The 12,381-nt window shown below is 57.1% G+C and overlaps 1 protein-coding gene across 1 annotated transcript in view; it reads left to right on the top strand.

Annotated features, from left to right (window-relative positions):
- The window catches only part of KNDC1 (kinase non-catalytic C-lobe domain containing 1), a 42,959-nt gene extending 40,280 nt beyond the window's left edge, over positions 1–2,679 (top strand). The window contains exon 30 of the mRNA XM_076010368.1: positions 2,349–2,679. Within this exon, the coding sequence (XP_075866483.1) occupies positions 2,349–2,580 (232 nt within the window). The 3' untranslated portion in view covers positions 2,581–2,679. The remainder of the gene's footprint in view (positions 1–2,348) is intronic.
- The last annotated feature ends 9,702 nt before the right edge of the window (positions 2,680–12,381 follow it).

The raw sequence follows: 12,381 nt of genomic DNA, 5'->3' as shown, positions 1-12,381 counted from the left end.
CGGCACTCGCTCTAGCCTGGGCAACAAAGCGAGACTCTGTCTCAAAAAAAAAAAAAGAGAGACATACACTCAGGACCCGCGGTCAGGCCTTGGCCTGTCCCCCAGTCCCGCTGTCCACCTGCCCGGGGCACCTGGGGCCCGGCCACCCTACTTGCTGCCTGGGGGCGCAGACCAGGGCTGGTCAAAACCCACCCCGCCCCCCAGAGGCCAGCACAGCCTAGGCCAAAGAGCATCTCAGCTATCGCTTCTGCCTTGGTGGCCCAGAATGTGTCCGAGGGCCTCTTGGGCACTCCTCAGCACTCCTCCCTCACCCCACGACCCCCACCCTGGGTCTCCCCTAACCTCTCTCTGCTCTCTACACCTGGTCAGGCCCTGGCCAGACGGCCACTCCTCCCAGGGCAGACACGGAGCCTAAGCTGCTCAGTGCAAGGCCCTTCTTACATAATCACCAGTTTTTAAAAAAATATATACGATAAACCACACATGTGTGCTTGTAAGAGACCAGGAAACCCATGTCGACAAAAAGGGAATAGAAAACTTAATGCCATGATCTGGAAAGAATACAGGCTAACATTTAGTGTTTGCTTTTCTTGATGCTGTGCATGTGTTAGAGACAGCATATTCACGCTTGTCCTTTAATTGGCAAAAACGACCTCACTCACTCTGGACGTACTATTTCTTCATCCAACGTGGGACTGGGACTGTCTCTGGAGTTTGCAGCTCCCTGGGCAGAATCAAGGGCACCTGCTTCCGAGTTCCCCGTGTTTGGGATTATACCCTGTGGTGCGCTGGTCACTGTGTAACACCCAGTTCTCCAGGAGAACAAGCCCTGGTTCACAGCATTTGCTGACTCCCAGAGTATGAACACCCCACTGAGGCATGTGGGAGCCCAGCTCACCCCGCACATGCCATGCTGACTCCCAGGGTGTGAACAGCCCACTGAGGCATGTGGGAGCCCAGCTCACCCCACATGTGCCATGCTGACTTCCAGGGTGTGAACACCCCACTGAGGCATGTGGGAGCCCAGCTCACCCTGCATGTGCCATGCTGACTCCCAGGGTGTGAACACCCCACTGAGGCATGTGGGAGCCCAGCTCACCCTGCACATGCCATGCTAACTCCCAGGGTGTGAACACCCCACTCTGGCATGTGGGAGCCGAGCTCACCCTGCACATGCCATGCTGACTCCCAGGGTGTGAACACGCCACTGAGACATGTGGGAGCCCAGCTCACCCTGCACGTGCCATGCTGACTCCCAGGGTGTGAACACCCCACTGAGGCATGTGGGAGCCCAGCTCACCCTGCATGTGCCACGCTGACTCCCAGGGTGTGAACACCCCACTGAGGCATGTGGGAACCCAGCTCACCCTGCATGTGCCACGCTGACTCCCAGGGTGTGAACACCCCACTGTGGCATGTGGGAGCCCTGCTCACCCCACACGTGCCACGCTGACTCCCAGGGTGTGAACACCCCACTGAGGCATGTAGAAGCCCAGCTCACCTTGCATGTGCCACGCTGACTCCCAGGGTGTGAACACCCCACTGAGGCATGTGGGAGCCCAGCTCACCCTGCATGTGCCATGCTGACTCCCAGGGTGTGAACACCCCACTGAGGCATGTGGGAGCCCAGCTCACCCTGCACGTGCCACGCTGACTCCCAGGGTGTGAACACCCCACTGAGGCATGTGGGAGCCCAGCTCACCCCGCACATGCCATGCTGACTCCCAGGGTGTGAACACCCCACTGAGGCATGTGGGAGCCCAGCTCACCCTGCACGTGCCACGCTGACTCCCAGGGTGTGAACACCCCACTGAGGCATGTGGGAGCCCAGCTCACCCCGCACGTGCCATGCTGACTCCCAGGGTGTGAACACCCCACTGTGGCATGTGGAAGCCCAGCTCACCCCGCACGTGCCATGCTGACTCCCAGGGTGTGAACACCCCACTGAGGCATGTGGGAGCCCTGCTCACCCTGCATGTACCACGCTGACTCCCAGGGTGTGAACACCCCACTGTGGCATGTGGGAGCCCAGCTCACCCTGCATGTGCCACGCTGACTCCCCTGTCTGCCCGGCCCTGACACCAGGAATCCCTTTTGGAACCCTCAGCCCCAGCCAAAACCGCACACAGCAGGTTTTGAATAAACATTCGTGGACTAAGAAGTGAATGGATGGATGGACGGACGAACAGATAGAAGGCCTGAGTACTGAAATGAGGCTGGGTCTCGTAAACACACACAGAAAACCCACCCTTCAGTTTCTGCACTTTGAGGACAGGCCAGGAACTCACGTGCCTCAGGCTGCTCCTTCTATAGGGCGAACTAACGTCTTTCCTCCCCATCCCCCAAAGAAACATAGCCAAGGTGGTGAGCCAGGTGCACGCCTTCCAGGAAAACCCCTACACCTTCAGCCCCGACCCCAAGCTCCAGTCGTACCTCAAGCAAAGGATCGCGCGGTTCAGCGGAGCCGACATTTCCACCCTGGCCGCAGACAGCAGGGCCAACCTGCACCAGGTCCCCAGCGAGAAGCAGTCGCGGAAGATCCAGGACAAGCTGCGCAGGATGAAGGCCACGTTCCAGTAACCCAGCTCAGCTCCCGTCAGGTTGTGGAATTCCAGACATGCCGGACCTGCCAGGAGGGGCTGGAGGCAGAGGGCGCGCCCAGGCCCGGAGCCCGGGTGGGCCGAGCAGGGCTGCCTCAGGCTGCAGCGGGGACCCGCAGGTGGGGGCCCCACAGTGGGGCGGGCGGTCTCCTCCCAGCAGACGGAGCCAGGACAGGCACCAGAGCCTTGGGGGCTTGCGTGTTTCTGCTAGAATTAAAAAATCATCTTCAAAGATGAAAATAGAAAAAGTAGACTTCCCAAGAATGTCGAATTTGTACCTCTCACCGTGACCCTTCAAAAAGCCAGCACCGTCCGTCCCCCTGAGCAGACGCCAAATGCACCTGCTCACCGAGGAGGCATGGCCCTCAGAACCGCACCCAAGAGCGGCTCCAGGGGCTCCAAGACCTTCCGCCTGGGCCCGCACCTGGGTTCACGCCCCACTTCCGCTGTGCTGTCTCCCTGGGAGCTCGCCTAGGGGCGGAAAGTAGCCTCTGAGGCCCAGCCTCCTGCAGCGGTGAGCGCCTTGGCCCGGCCCCCTCCCTTCGGGGAACCACTGTAGGTGAGGCGGGTCCTGCAGAGGCTGCAGAACATGAGTCAGCTCCAGCCCAGAGATGCAGCGTCCGCGGCTGGGGCGCTGCGCCCATCCGCCTCCAGCACCAGCGCTCGGACCCGCGCCCACCGCCCCACTGTGTCCCTACGCCCGCTGCGCCCTGGCCCCTGCGCCCACTGTGTCCCTACGCCCACTGTGCCCAGTCCCCTACGCCCGCTGTGCCCTGGCCCCCAAACCCACCGCGCCCAGTGTCCCTACGCCCACCGCGCCCTGGTACCCAAAACCACCGCGCCCACTGTGTCCCTACGCCCACCGCGCCCCAGCCCCCAAACCCACCGCGCCCACTGTGTCCCTACGCCCACCGCGCCCCAGCCCCCAAACCCACCGCGCCCACTGTGTCCCTACGCCCACCGCGCCCCAGCCCCCAAACCTACCGCGCCCACTGTGTCCCTACGCCCACTGCGTCCTGGTACCCAAACCCACCACGCCCACTGTGTCCCTATGCCCACTGCTCCCTGGCCCCGCACCCACCGCGCCCACTGTGTCCCTACGCCCACTGCTCCCTGGCCCCGCACCCACCGCACCCACTGTGTCCCTACGCCCGCTGCGCCCAGGTCCCCAAGCCCACCGCGCCCACGCGCTTGGCACGTCACTGTCACTCCTGCTTTGCCAGACCAAGGACAGGCAGCTGCTCAGTGGTGGCGCCAAGGCCCTCCCCAAGGCTCAGGCTCCAAACGCTGGTTTTGCGCTCTCGCTGGGGGTGGAGGGAGCCCCTCTGCCAGGTGCGGCCTGTGAACAGGGCGGGGCGGCCGGTGCCCCACTGGGCTCCCGGACAGGGACATGGAGCCCAGGGCCTATCCCAGGCTCTGGCTCTCACAGGGCAAATTACCGCAAGACCCGGGATTTTTCAGTTTTAGAATTAGTGATTCTTTAGCGCAACCAGCTAGTGGTGTTTCTAGGAAAACTCTTTGTGACAAAACGCTTAACTTTTAATGTCAAGATGTGTTTTCCCACATAAACTCATGGGAGACATCTGGGCCCTGCTTAAATGGAATATAGGAGGAACAGCATCCTGGCTGTGCAAAGCAATCGTTTTTTTAGGCTTTTGTGCAAGGATTATGTTCTGCTGATCAACCCCCACGTTTTCAGATTTTGTATCTAGCAAATCAGTGCTCAGCGCACGTCAGCATTTCAGCCGTAAGGAATCGTTTTCCTGGGGAAGTGACCAGGCTTTGGCTTAGGCACAAGCGTTTGCATGTCTCCCAACCCGTCACGTGGTACCAATTTCTAAATAAAGTCGTTTCTACCAAGCCCCTTGCGTGAGCCGTGCTCTGTGGGTCCAAAGTGACGTCTGCTTTGTGGGTCAAGGTGGTTTCCAGGCCGGGCGCGGTGGACCACGCCTGTCATCCTAGCACTCTGGGAGGCCAGGGCGGGAGGATCGCTCAAGGTCAGGATTTCGAAACCAGCCTGAGCAAGAGCGAGACCCCCGTCTCTACTATAAAAAAATAGAAAGAAATTAATTGGCCAACTAAAAATATATAGAAAAAATTAGCCGGGCATGGCGGCGCGTGCCTGTAGTCCCAGCTACTCGGGAGGCTGAGGCAGGAGGATCTCTTGAGCCCAGGAGTTGGAGGTTGCTGTGAGCTAGGCTGACGCCATGGCACTCACTCTAGCCTGGGCAACAGAGTGAGACTCTGTCTCAAAAAAATAAAAAAAGTTGGTTTCCTTTGTGGCCAGACGAAGGCCCCTTATGGGGGCACACGCACTCACATCCGTGACGGCACAGAGGCCGCCAGAGTCTTCCAGACCCGTGTCTAGTTCAGGCCCCGCAGGAGGAGAGAAGCCCCCCAGACTCCCAAGCCACGAGAACCGCAAACTCCCCCTGTAGCTGCGGGACTGCCCGCTTCTGGGGAAGGTTGTGAAGGGCCCGAGACGTCACAGCTGGTTCATCACGGCCACTCCACCGCAAGCTGTCCTGCCCTAAACGCTGCCCACCCGGCAGCCCGAGCCCCAGCAGCAGCCTGTGCACAGCACAAAGCTGGGTCCACTGCTGCCCACATGGGGCCTCCCCAGAGAGAGCTCGGCCACATCTCGAGAGGGGAGCAAAGTGGGGCCCTCGTGCAGCTGGCGGAGGGGGGTGACCATGGGAGAGGACTCTGATGTCACAGCAAAGCAGGGGGCTTAAGACCAGGACTTCGAAGAGCTGCGGGTGCAAACAGCTGATGCTCTTACGGAGGAGTCAGTGGGTCTCTGGGGAGGCTCCAGGGATGGGCAGTGCAGTTGTCTAAGGAGAGACGCGCAGGGGGAAAGGTGTGCTGACGCGGGCGGAGCTGCCTCGGCCAGGTGTTTTGGTGCCAGGTCAGGTGTGGGCGGGTACTTTGGACCTCATCCACCTTAAATCTTTTCTGGCTTCCCCGCTGAGACAGTGCTGTGTTGCACGCACGTCTCCCTCCACTCTGCTCTGCTGACCCCTGGGTTTCCCCTTTGGAGAACTGACAGCCCACAACCTGAGAGCCCTGGGAGAGCCTCACCAGCAAGGTCCTGCCTCTGCACTGGCCGTGCCACTGCTCGGGGACAGCCACCCGCACACAGCAGGATCAACCACCCCGAGACCACCCCACCGCAGACATGGTGTGCCAAGCCCAGGGCGGCCACACAGTGGGCTGTGTGCAGTCGCCCATTTGACCCTACCGCCCAGGCAGCCCAGCCAGGAGCCTCCCAGGGCCAGCACATGCCACTTGGAGAAGGCCTGAGGGTCCCCTGCAACAGTGCCAGAGGCCACCCTCACCTGCCCCAGCCACGAGGGACACAGAAGCGTGCACTCTGGCCTCACCCAAGCTCCTGACCACAGAATCACCGGGTAATAAACTGGTCTTCACCACTGCTGTGGAGACGTTTGCTACACCATAGATTACCAACACGCTCTTCCTACAACATCAAGCCAGTGAGTTCCCCTCTCTGAGACTCGGTTTCCTATCTGCAAAAGCAGGATTATAGCAGCGAGCTCACTGACTGGGGATAGTCACGTTTGTCTCTGTTGTTGCTGATATGCTAAACGTGCCACCAAGACTGGGACTTCCCTGGGCCTGCTGTGCCTTGGGCCACCCCTCCCGCCTGGCTTCCGTGCATGCAGTGCACTCTCAGGAAGCACACTGCAGTCCAGCACTGGCCAGGTCATGCTGTGCTCCTACACAGCCGCTGTCCAAGGGAAGTTCAGGGAAGTGTGAGTGTCCAGCCCCCCAGACTCCCCATCCTGCCCACAGGCAGAAGCTGTGGCCCGAGGCGGGTCTGTGCTTTAAAACCACTGCTCCATTGGCCCGGCGCGGTGGCTCACGCCTGTAATCCTAGCACTCTGGGAGGCCGAGGCGGGCGGATTGCTTGAGGTCAGGAGTTTGAAACCAGCCTGAGCGAGACCCCGTCTCTACTATAAATACAAATTAATTGGCCAACTAATATATATATTAAAAAAAAAAATTAGCCGGGCATGGTGGCGCATGCCTGTAGTCCCAGCTACTCGGGAGGCCGAGGCAGCAGGATTGCTTGAGCCCAGGAGATTGAGGTTGCTGTGAGCTAGGCTGACGCCATGGCACTCACTCTAGCCTAGGCAACAAAGTGAGACTCTGTCTCAAAAAAAAAAAAAAACCACTGCTGAGGACCCATCGGAAGAAGCATCCCTTTGTAGCCGGGAGCAGTGGCTCACACCTGTAATCCTAGCACTCTGGGAAGCCGAGGCGGGAGCATCGCTTGAGGTCAGGAGTTTGAGACCAGCCTGAGCAAGAGCGAGACCCCGTCTCTACTAAAAAATAGAAAGGAATTAGCTGGACAACTAAAATAAAAATACATAGAAAAAATTAGCCAGGCGTGGTGGTACCTATAGTCCCAGCTACTCGGGAGGCTGGGGCAGAAGGATCACCTGAGCCCAAGAGTTTGAGGTTGCTGTGAACTAGGCTGACGCCAGGGCACTCTAGCCCAGGCAAGAGAGCAATACTCTGTCTCCAAAAAAAAAAAAAATCGCTTTGTGGGAGACCCCTCCTCCCAGCCCCTGGCAGACACTGACCAGTGCCCCATCCTGTGGTTTTGCCTTTTCAGAATGTCCTACAGATGGGTCCCTCAGTTCACAGCCTTGGGGTCTGGCCTCATTCACTCAGCAAAAGGCATGTGAGATTCACCCCCTGTTGCACCGACCGAGAACCCAGGCGTGGATGCGCCGCCTGTTTACTCATCCCCAGCTGAACAGGCTTCTTGGTTACGTCCAAGGCGTGGCTTTACGAATGCAGGCTGGATAGACTGCATACAGGTCTTCGTGCAGACGCAAGTTTTCAACTCTTTTGGGGAAATACAAGGAGCACGGATGCTGGGCCAGACGGCAGGAGTGTGTTTAGTTGTATAAGAAACCGCCGGGCTTTCCCAGAACAGCCGTGCATTCCGCATTCCCACCAGCAGGATGGGAGTTCCCGCTGGCTCTGCCAGTGTTCCGGGTTCGGCCATTTTGCCAGGCGTGTGCTGGTCTCTCTTTGGGTCTCGCCGTGCAGCATTTCTCCAATGACGAGTGACAGCGAGCGTCTGTCACGTCCCTGTCGGGCTCTGTGCATCTTCTTGGGCAAAGGTCCGGCATTCTCTCCATTTGTTACGGGGTTGTTCTGTGTCCTACGGGGTGGGAGACACGTAACTCCATGTGTTCGTCAAAACCCCATGGAGGCCGGGCACGGGGGCTCACCCTGAAATCCTAGTACATCGGAAGGCCAAACAGGAGGATTGCTTGAGACCAGGAATTCAAGACCAGCCTGAGCAACAGAGTGAGAACCCATCTCTACAAAAAAATAGAAAAATCAGGCTGGGTGCTGTGACTCACGCCTGTAATCCTAGCACTCCGGGAGGCCGAAGCGGGAGGATCACTCGCTCGAGGTCAGGAGTTTGAGGCCAGCCTGAGCAATAGTGAGACCCCATCTCTACTAAAAATAGAAAGAGGCCGGGCGCGGTGGCTCACGCCTGTAATCCTAGCACTCTGGGAGGCGAGGCGGGCGGATTGCCCGAGGTCAGGAGTTCGAAACCAGCCTGAGCAAGAGCGAGACCCCGTCTCTACTATAAATAGAAAGAAATTAATTGGCCAACTAATATATATAGAAAAAATTAGCCAGGCATGGTGGCGCATGCATGTGGTCCCAGCTACTCGGGAGGCTGAGGCAGCAGGATTGCTCGAGCCCAGGAGTTTGAGGTTGCTGTGAGCTAGGCTGATGCCACAGCACTCACTCTAGCCTGGGCAACAAAGCGAGACTCTGTCTCAAAATAAATAAATAAATAAAATAAAATAATTAAAATAAAAATAGAAAGAAATTAGCTGGACAACTAAAAATATATACAAAAAATCAGCTGGGCATGGTGGTGCACACCTGTAGGCCCAGCTACTTGGAGGCTGAGACAGGAGGATCACTTGAGCCCAGGAGTTAGAGGTTGCTGTGAGCTAGGCTGACACCATGGCACTCTAGCCCTGGCAACAGAGTGAGACTCTGTCTCAAAAAAAAGAAAAAAAAAAAAACCAGAACCCTTCCTTGGGTTTCAGCTTAGAAATCTGGAAGAAGTACTCCTGGTCCCGCTTGGGTCAGGTGTCCACCCTTGGGCCAGCCAGTCTGCAATGACTAGAGGCAGGTGACCCAGGACAGGCTTCACTTGGGTCTCACCCCCATTTCCAGAAAAGAGGGTCTTCATGAGCTAGGGAGACAAAAAAGCACACTTTCATCGAATAAATTCAGAACAATTTTTTTTTGTTTTGTTTTTGAGTCAGTCTCACTCTGTTGCCTGGGCTAGAGTGCCATGGCGTCAGCCTCGCTCACAGCAACCTCAAACTCCTGGGCTCAAGTGATCCTCCTGTCTCAGCCTCCCGAGTAGCTGGGACTACAGGCACGCGCCACCATGCCCAGCTAATTTTTTTCTATATATTTTTAGCTGGCCAATTAATTTCTTTCTATTTTTAGTAGAGACGGGGTCTCCATCTTGCTAAGGCTGGTTTCGAACACTTGATCTTGAGCGATCCTCCCGCCTTGGCCTCCCAGAGTGCCAGTATTACAGGGGAGAGCCACCGCGCCCTCCCCAGAACAATGTTTTTTAACAACCTAGAACCACCCCCACACAAAGACGGCCTTCATTATCAGCAGGACGTTGGGGCCCCAGGACGGAATAACACCCACTGTGACAAGTGGCTCTACCTGCAACTACAAATGGTGGACGCCACCTCACCGGCCGGAGCGCAAGCCACTGACCCCGGTGACCGTGGTAAACCCCAAGGCAAAGATGAGAGGACTTCAGGCAACACTGCCCTCTGGGGGGCAAATCTGCTTCCCTGAGGGACCGAGTCAGCGATTCTGAAGGACTCTCCATGCACACAAAGGCTGAACGATAAATTAGGTGCCAGCAGGGGAGCCAGGACACATCCCCATCCCCCACCCCACGCCCGTCCAGGACAGAGGTTACAGTAAAATGGGGAGGATGAGAGAGAGTCAGAGACCTCCCGTGAACGCAAGCTTACTCCAGGAAGAGGGTCAGATACAGACATAAACGGAGATGTGCATGTGGTCAGTGCACACGTCTGCCTCCCAGCTCTGTCCCACGAACGGCGTAAGCAGAGCTGCTCAGCCAGGGTGCCACTGACACTGCGTCCCTCCCTCCTGTGGCCCTGTGGCCGGCTGTCTGGGCCCAGCGGGCTGTGCAGCGCCATCTCTATCCCCCGCACCGGACGCCAGGTGCCCCTCCCAAGCCCCACTTATGACAACCAGAATTGTCTCCTCCTGCGGGCAAAATCTCCCCCGGAACCTCCTGCCTACAAGGAGTGACACCCCGGGAGCAGTGAGCCAGACCCCAGTTTCAGATGCCATTCTTCAGGAAAGGGAAACACAGGTTTCTTGAGAAATGTCTCAACAGTTGATTCTAGGGCTAGGGTTGGCAAAGTCCAGGACGGACCGGGACCGTCTTGTAGTGCCAGAAAGTCAAGGAGTGCTGGGGGGTGGAGAGTCAACAACACACAGGAAAAGAGGAAAGAGCTGGAACAATCTGGGCACAAAAATAAATAACAGCACCAAATTATAACCTAAGGGATAAAGTAAGTCCCCACAAGTACACACTGCTGGAAATCAGTGACTGAGCAGATGAATAAGTAGGGAAGAGACAAACCTTCCTTACAGAAGAGAAGAACCCCAGGGGCCGGGCTCGGTGGCTCATGCCTGTAATCCTAGCACTCTGGGAGGCTGAGGCAGGAGGATTGCTTGAGCACAGGAGTTTGAGGTTGCTGTGAGCTAGGCTGATGCCACGCCGTGGCACTCTAGCCAGGGGAACAGAGTGAGACTCTATCTCAAAAAGAAGAAGAAGAACCCCAGGTAACACACACCGCCAGGTGCAGCTTCATCACCCTCCCTGGGGAATGGAGACAGACCTAGGGACCCGCCCCAGTGACCAGAGTAGGGACGGGAGATGGCCTGGACAGCAGGGAGGCTGCAGACACCACCCGCCCAAGGCAAGGGGGCGGAAGTACCAGTGCTGAGCCACGAGGACTCCGCTGCCCCAAGGGTACGGGGCAACAGGGGCAGCTCACCTCTGCACCTTCTTTCCAAAAACCCACGGCTCTGGTCTAGTCACAGGAAGACACCAGCAAACCCAAACCAAGGAGCCCTGGACAGAACACCTAGCCAGTCCTCCTCAGCAGTGCCAGGGACTTGAGAAACCACCACAGACCGGAGGAGACCAAGGAGACAGGGCAAACGTGGCACCCTGGATGGGATTGGGGGAGAACAGGGACATTTGTGGAAAAGCTGGAACAACCTGGTCAAGAGCCACATACCAATCTGTCCTCCTGATTCTTTTTTTTTTTTTGAGACAGAGTCTCGCTTGTTGCCCAGGCTAGAGTGAGTGCCGTGGCGTCAGCCTAGCTCACAGCAACCTCAAACTCCTGGGCTCAAGCAATCCTTCTGCCTCAGCCTCCTGAGTAGCTGGGACTACAGGCATGCGCCACCATGACTGGCTAATTATATATATATATATATATATATATATATTAGTTGGCCAATTAATTTCTTTCTATTTATAGTAGAGACGGGGGTCTCGTTGTTTTCAGGCTGGTTTCGAACTCCTGACCTCAAGCAATCCGCCCGCCTCGGCCTCACAGAGTGCTAGGATTACAGGAGTGAGCCACCGTGCCCGGCCTGCCCTCCTGATTCTAAAGAACATGCCGTGGTTACCTAAGATGCTCCTATTGAGAGGAACACAGGAACTAAATCTAAAATCATTCCTAAATAAAAGAGGTTGCAAATTACTATAGCTAGTATACAGAAATACTACAAGTGATTTTTATGTATTACTGCATGCAATGGCCTTGTGAAATTCACTTAATCCAAATACTGTGCTTTTAGATTACTTTGCACGTTCCATGTATATACTGTCATATGATCTTCAGATAATGCCTGTTTTACTTGTTCCTTTCCAATCTTTATACATCTTACTTCTTTTTCTTGTCTTATTGCACTGGCTAACACTTTTAGAATAATCTTGGATAGAAGTGATGTTGCACGTTCTTGCCTAACCTCATATTGGGGGTGGAGGATGTTCAACCTTTTTATATTGCTTATAATGTCGGCTGTAGAGACACTTAGCAGGAATAACGAAGTTCCTCCCGATAGAGCGTGTGTGTGAGTCGTGGCCTTCGACCAGATCAGCCCCCAAACTGCCTGCTCTGGGGAGTGAGCCGTCACCCGGAGCGGGGATCAGGCCTGCCTCCAGTGTGCAGGCGCCAAGACCCCGGCAGGGCTGGGAGGGGGCGGAGGGCAGAGGGGCCAGCACGCGCACGCGCACGTCACGTGGGGGGGGGACACGAGCCAGCACGTGCACGCGCCACGTGGGGGGGGCACGCGCTCCGGCGCCCAAGACCGAAAGGAGGGGGCGGGAGGCTTCTGGAGCTGGCCGCGGTCCAGACACGACGTGGGCGGCGACTGCAGGGCACAGCACATGCGTAAAAACGAATCGAACCCTACGCGCCTTGGGGCCGCGGCCGTATCCAGCATCTCAGCAAAGCACAGCCACGGTTGCGCTGAGGTTCTCCCCGCCACGCGAGGGCAGAGCTTTGCTCCACGTCCCCCGGCCTAGGACGCCAAAGGCGGCGCTAGAAAACCCAGAGGGCAGAGCAGGCCGGGTCGAACTTGCCGGGGCGGAGGGGGCGGGGCGGAGGGGGCGGACCGGGCGGTGGGAGGG

Source organism: Microcebus murinus, chromosome 14 (genome assembly GCF_040939455.1).
Source record: "Microcebus murinus isolate Inina chromosome 14, M.murinus_Inina_mat1.0, whole genome shotgun sequence".
In the NCBI taxonomy this organism is placed as follows: domain Eukaryota; kingdom Metazoa; phylum Chordata; class Mammalia; order Primates; family Cheirogaleidae; genus Microcebus; species Microcebus murinus.
This window is presented reverse-complemented; position numbering and strand designations above follow the sequence as displayed.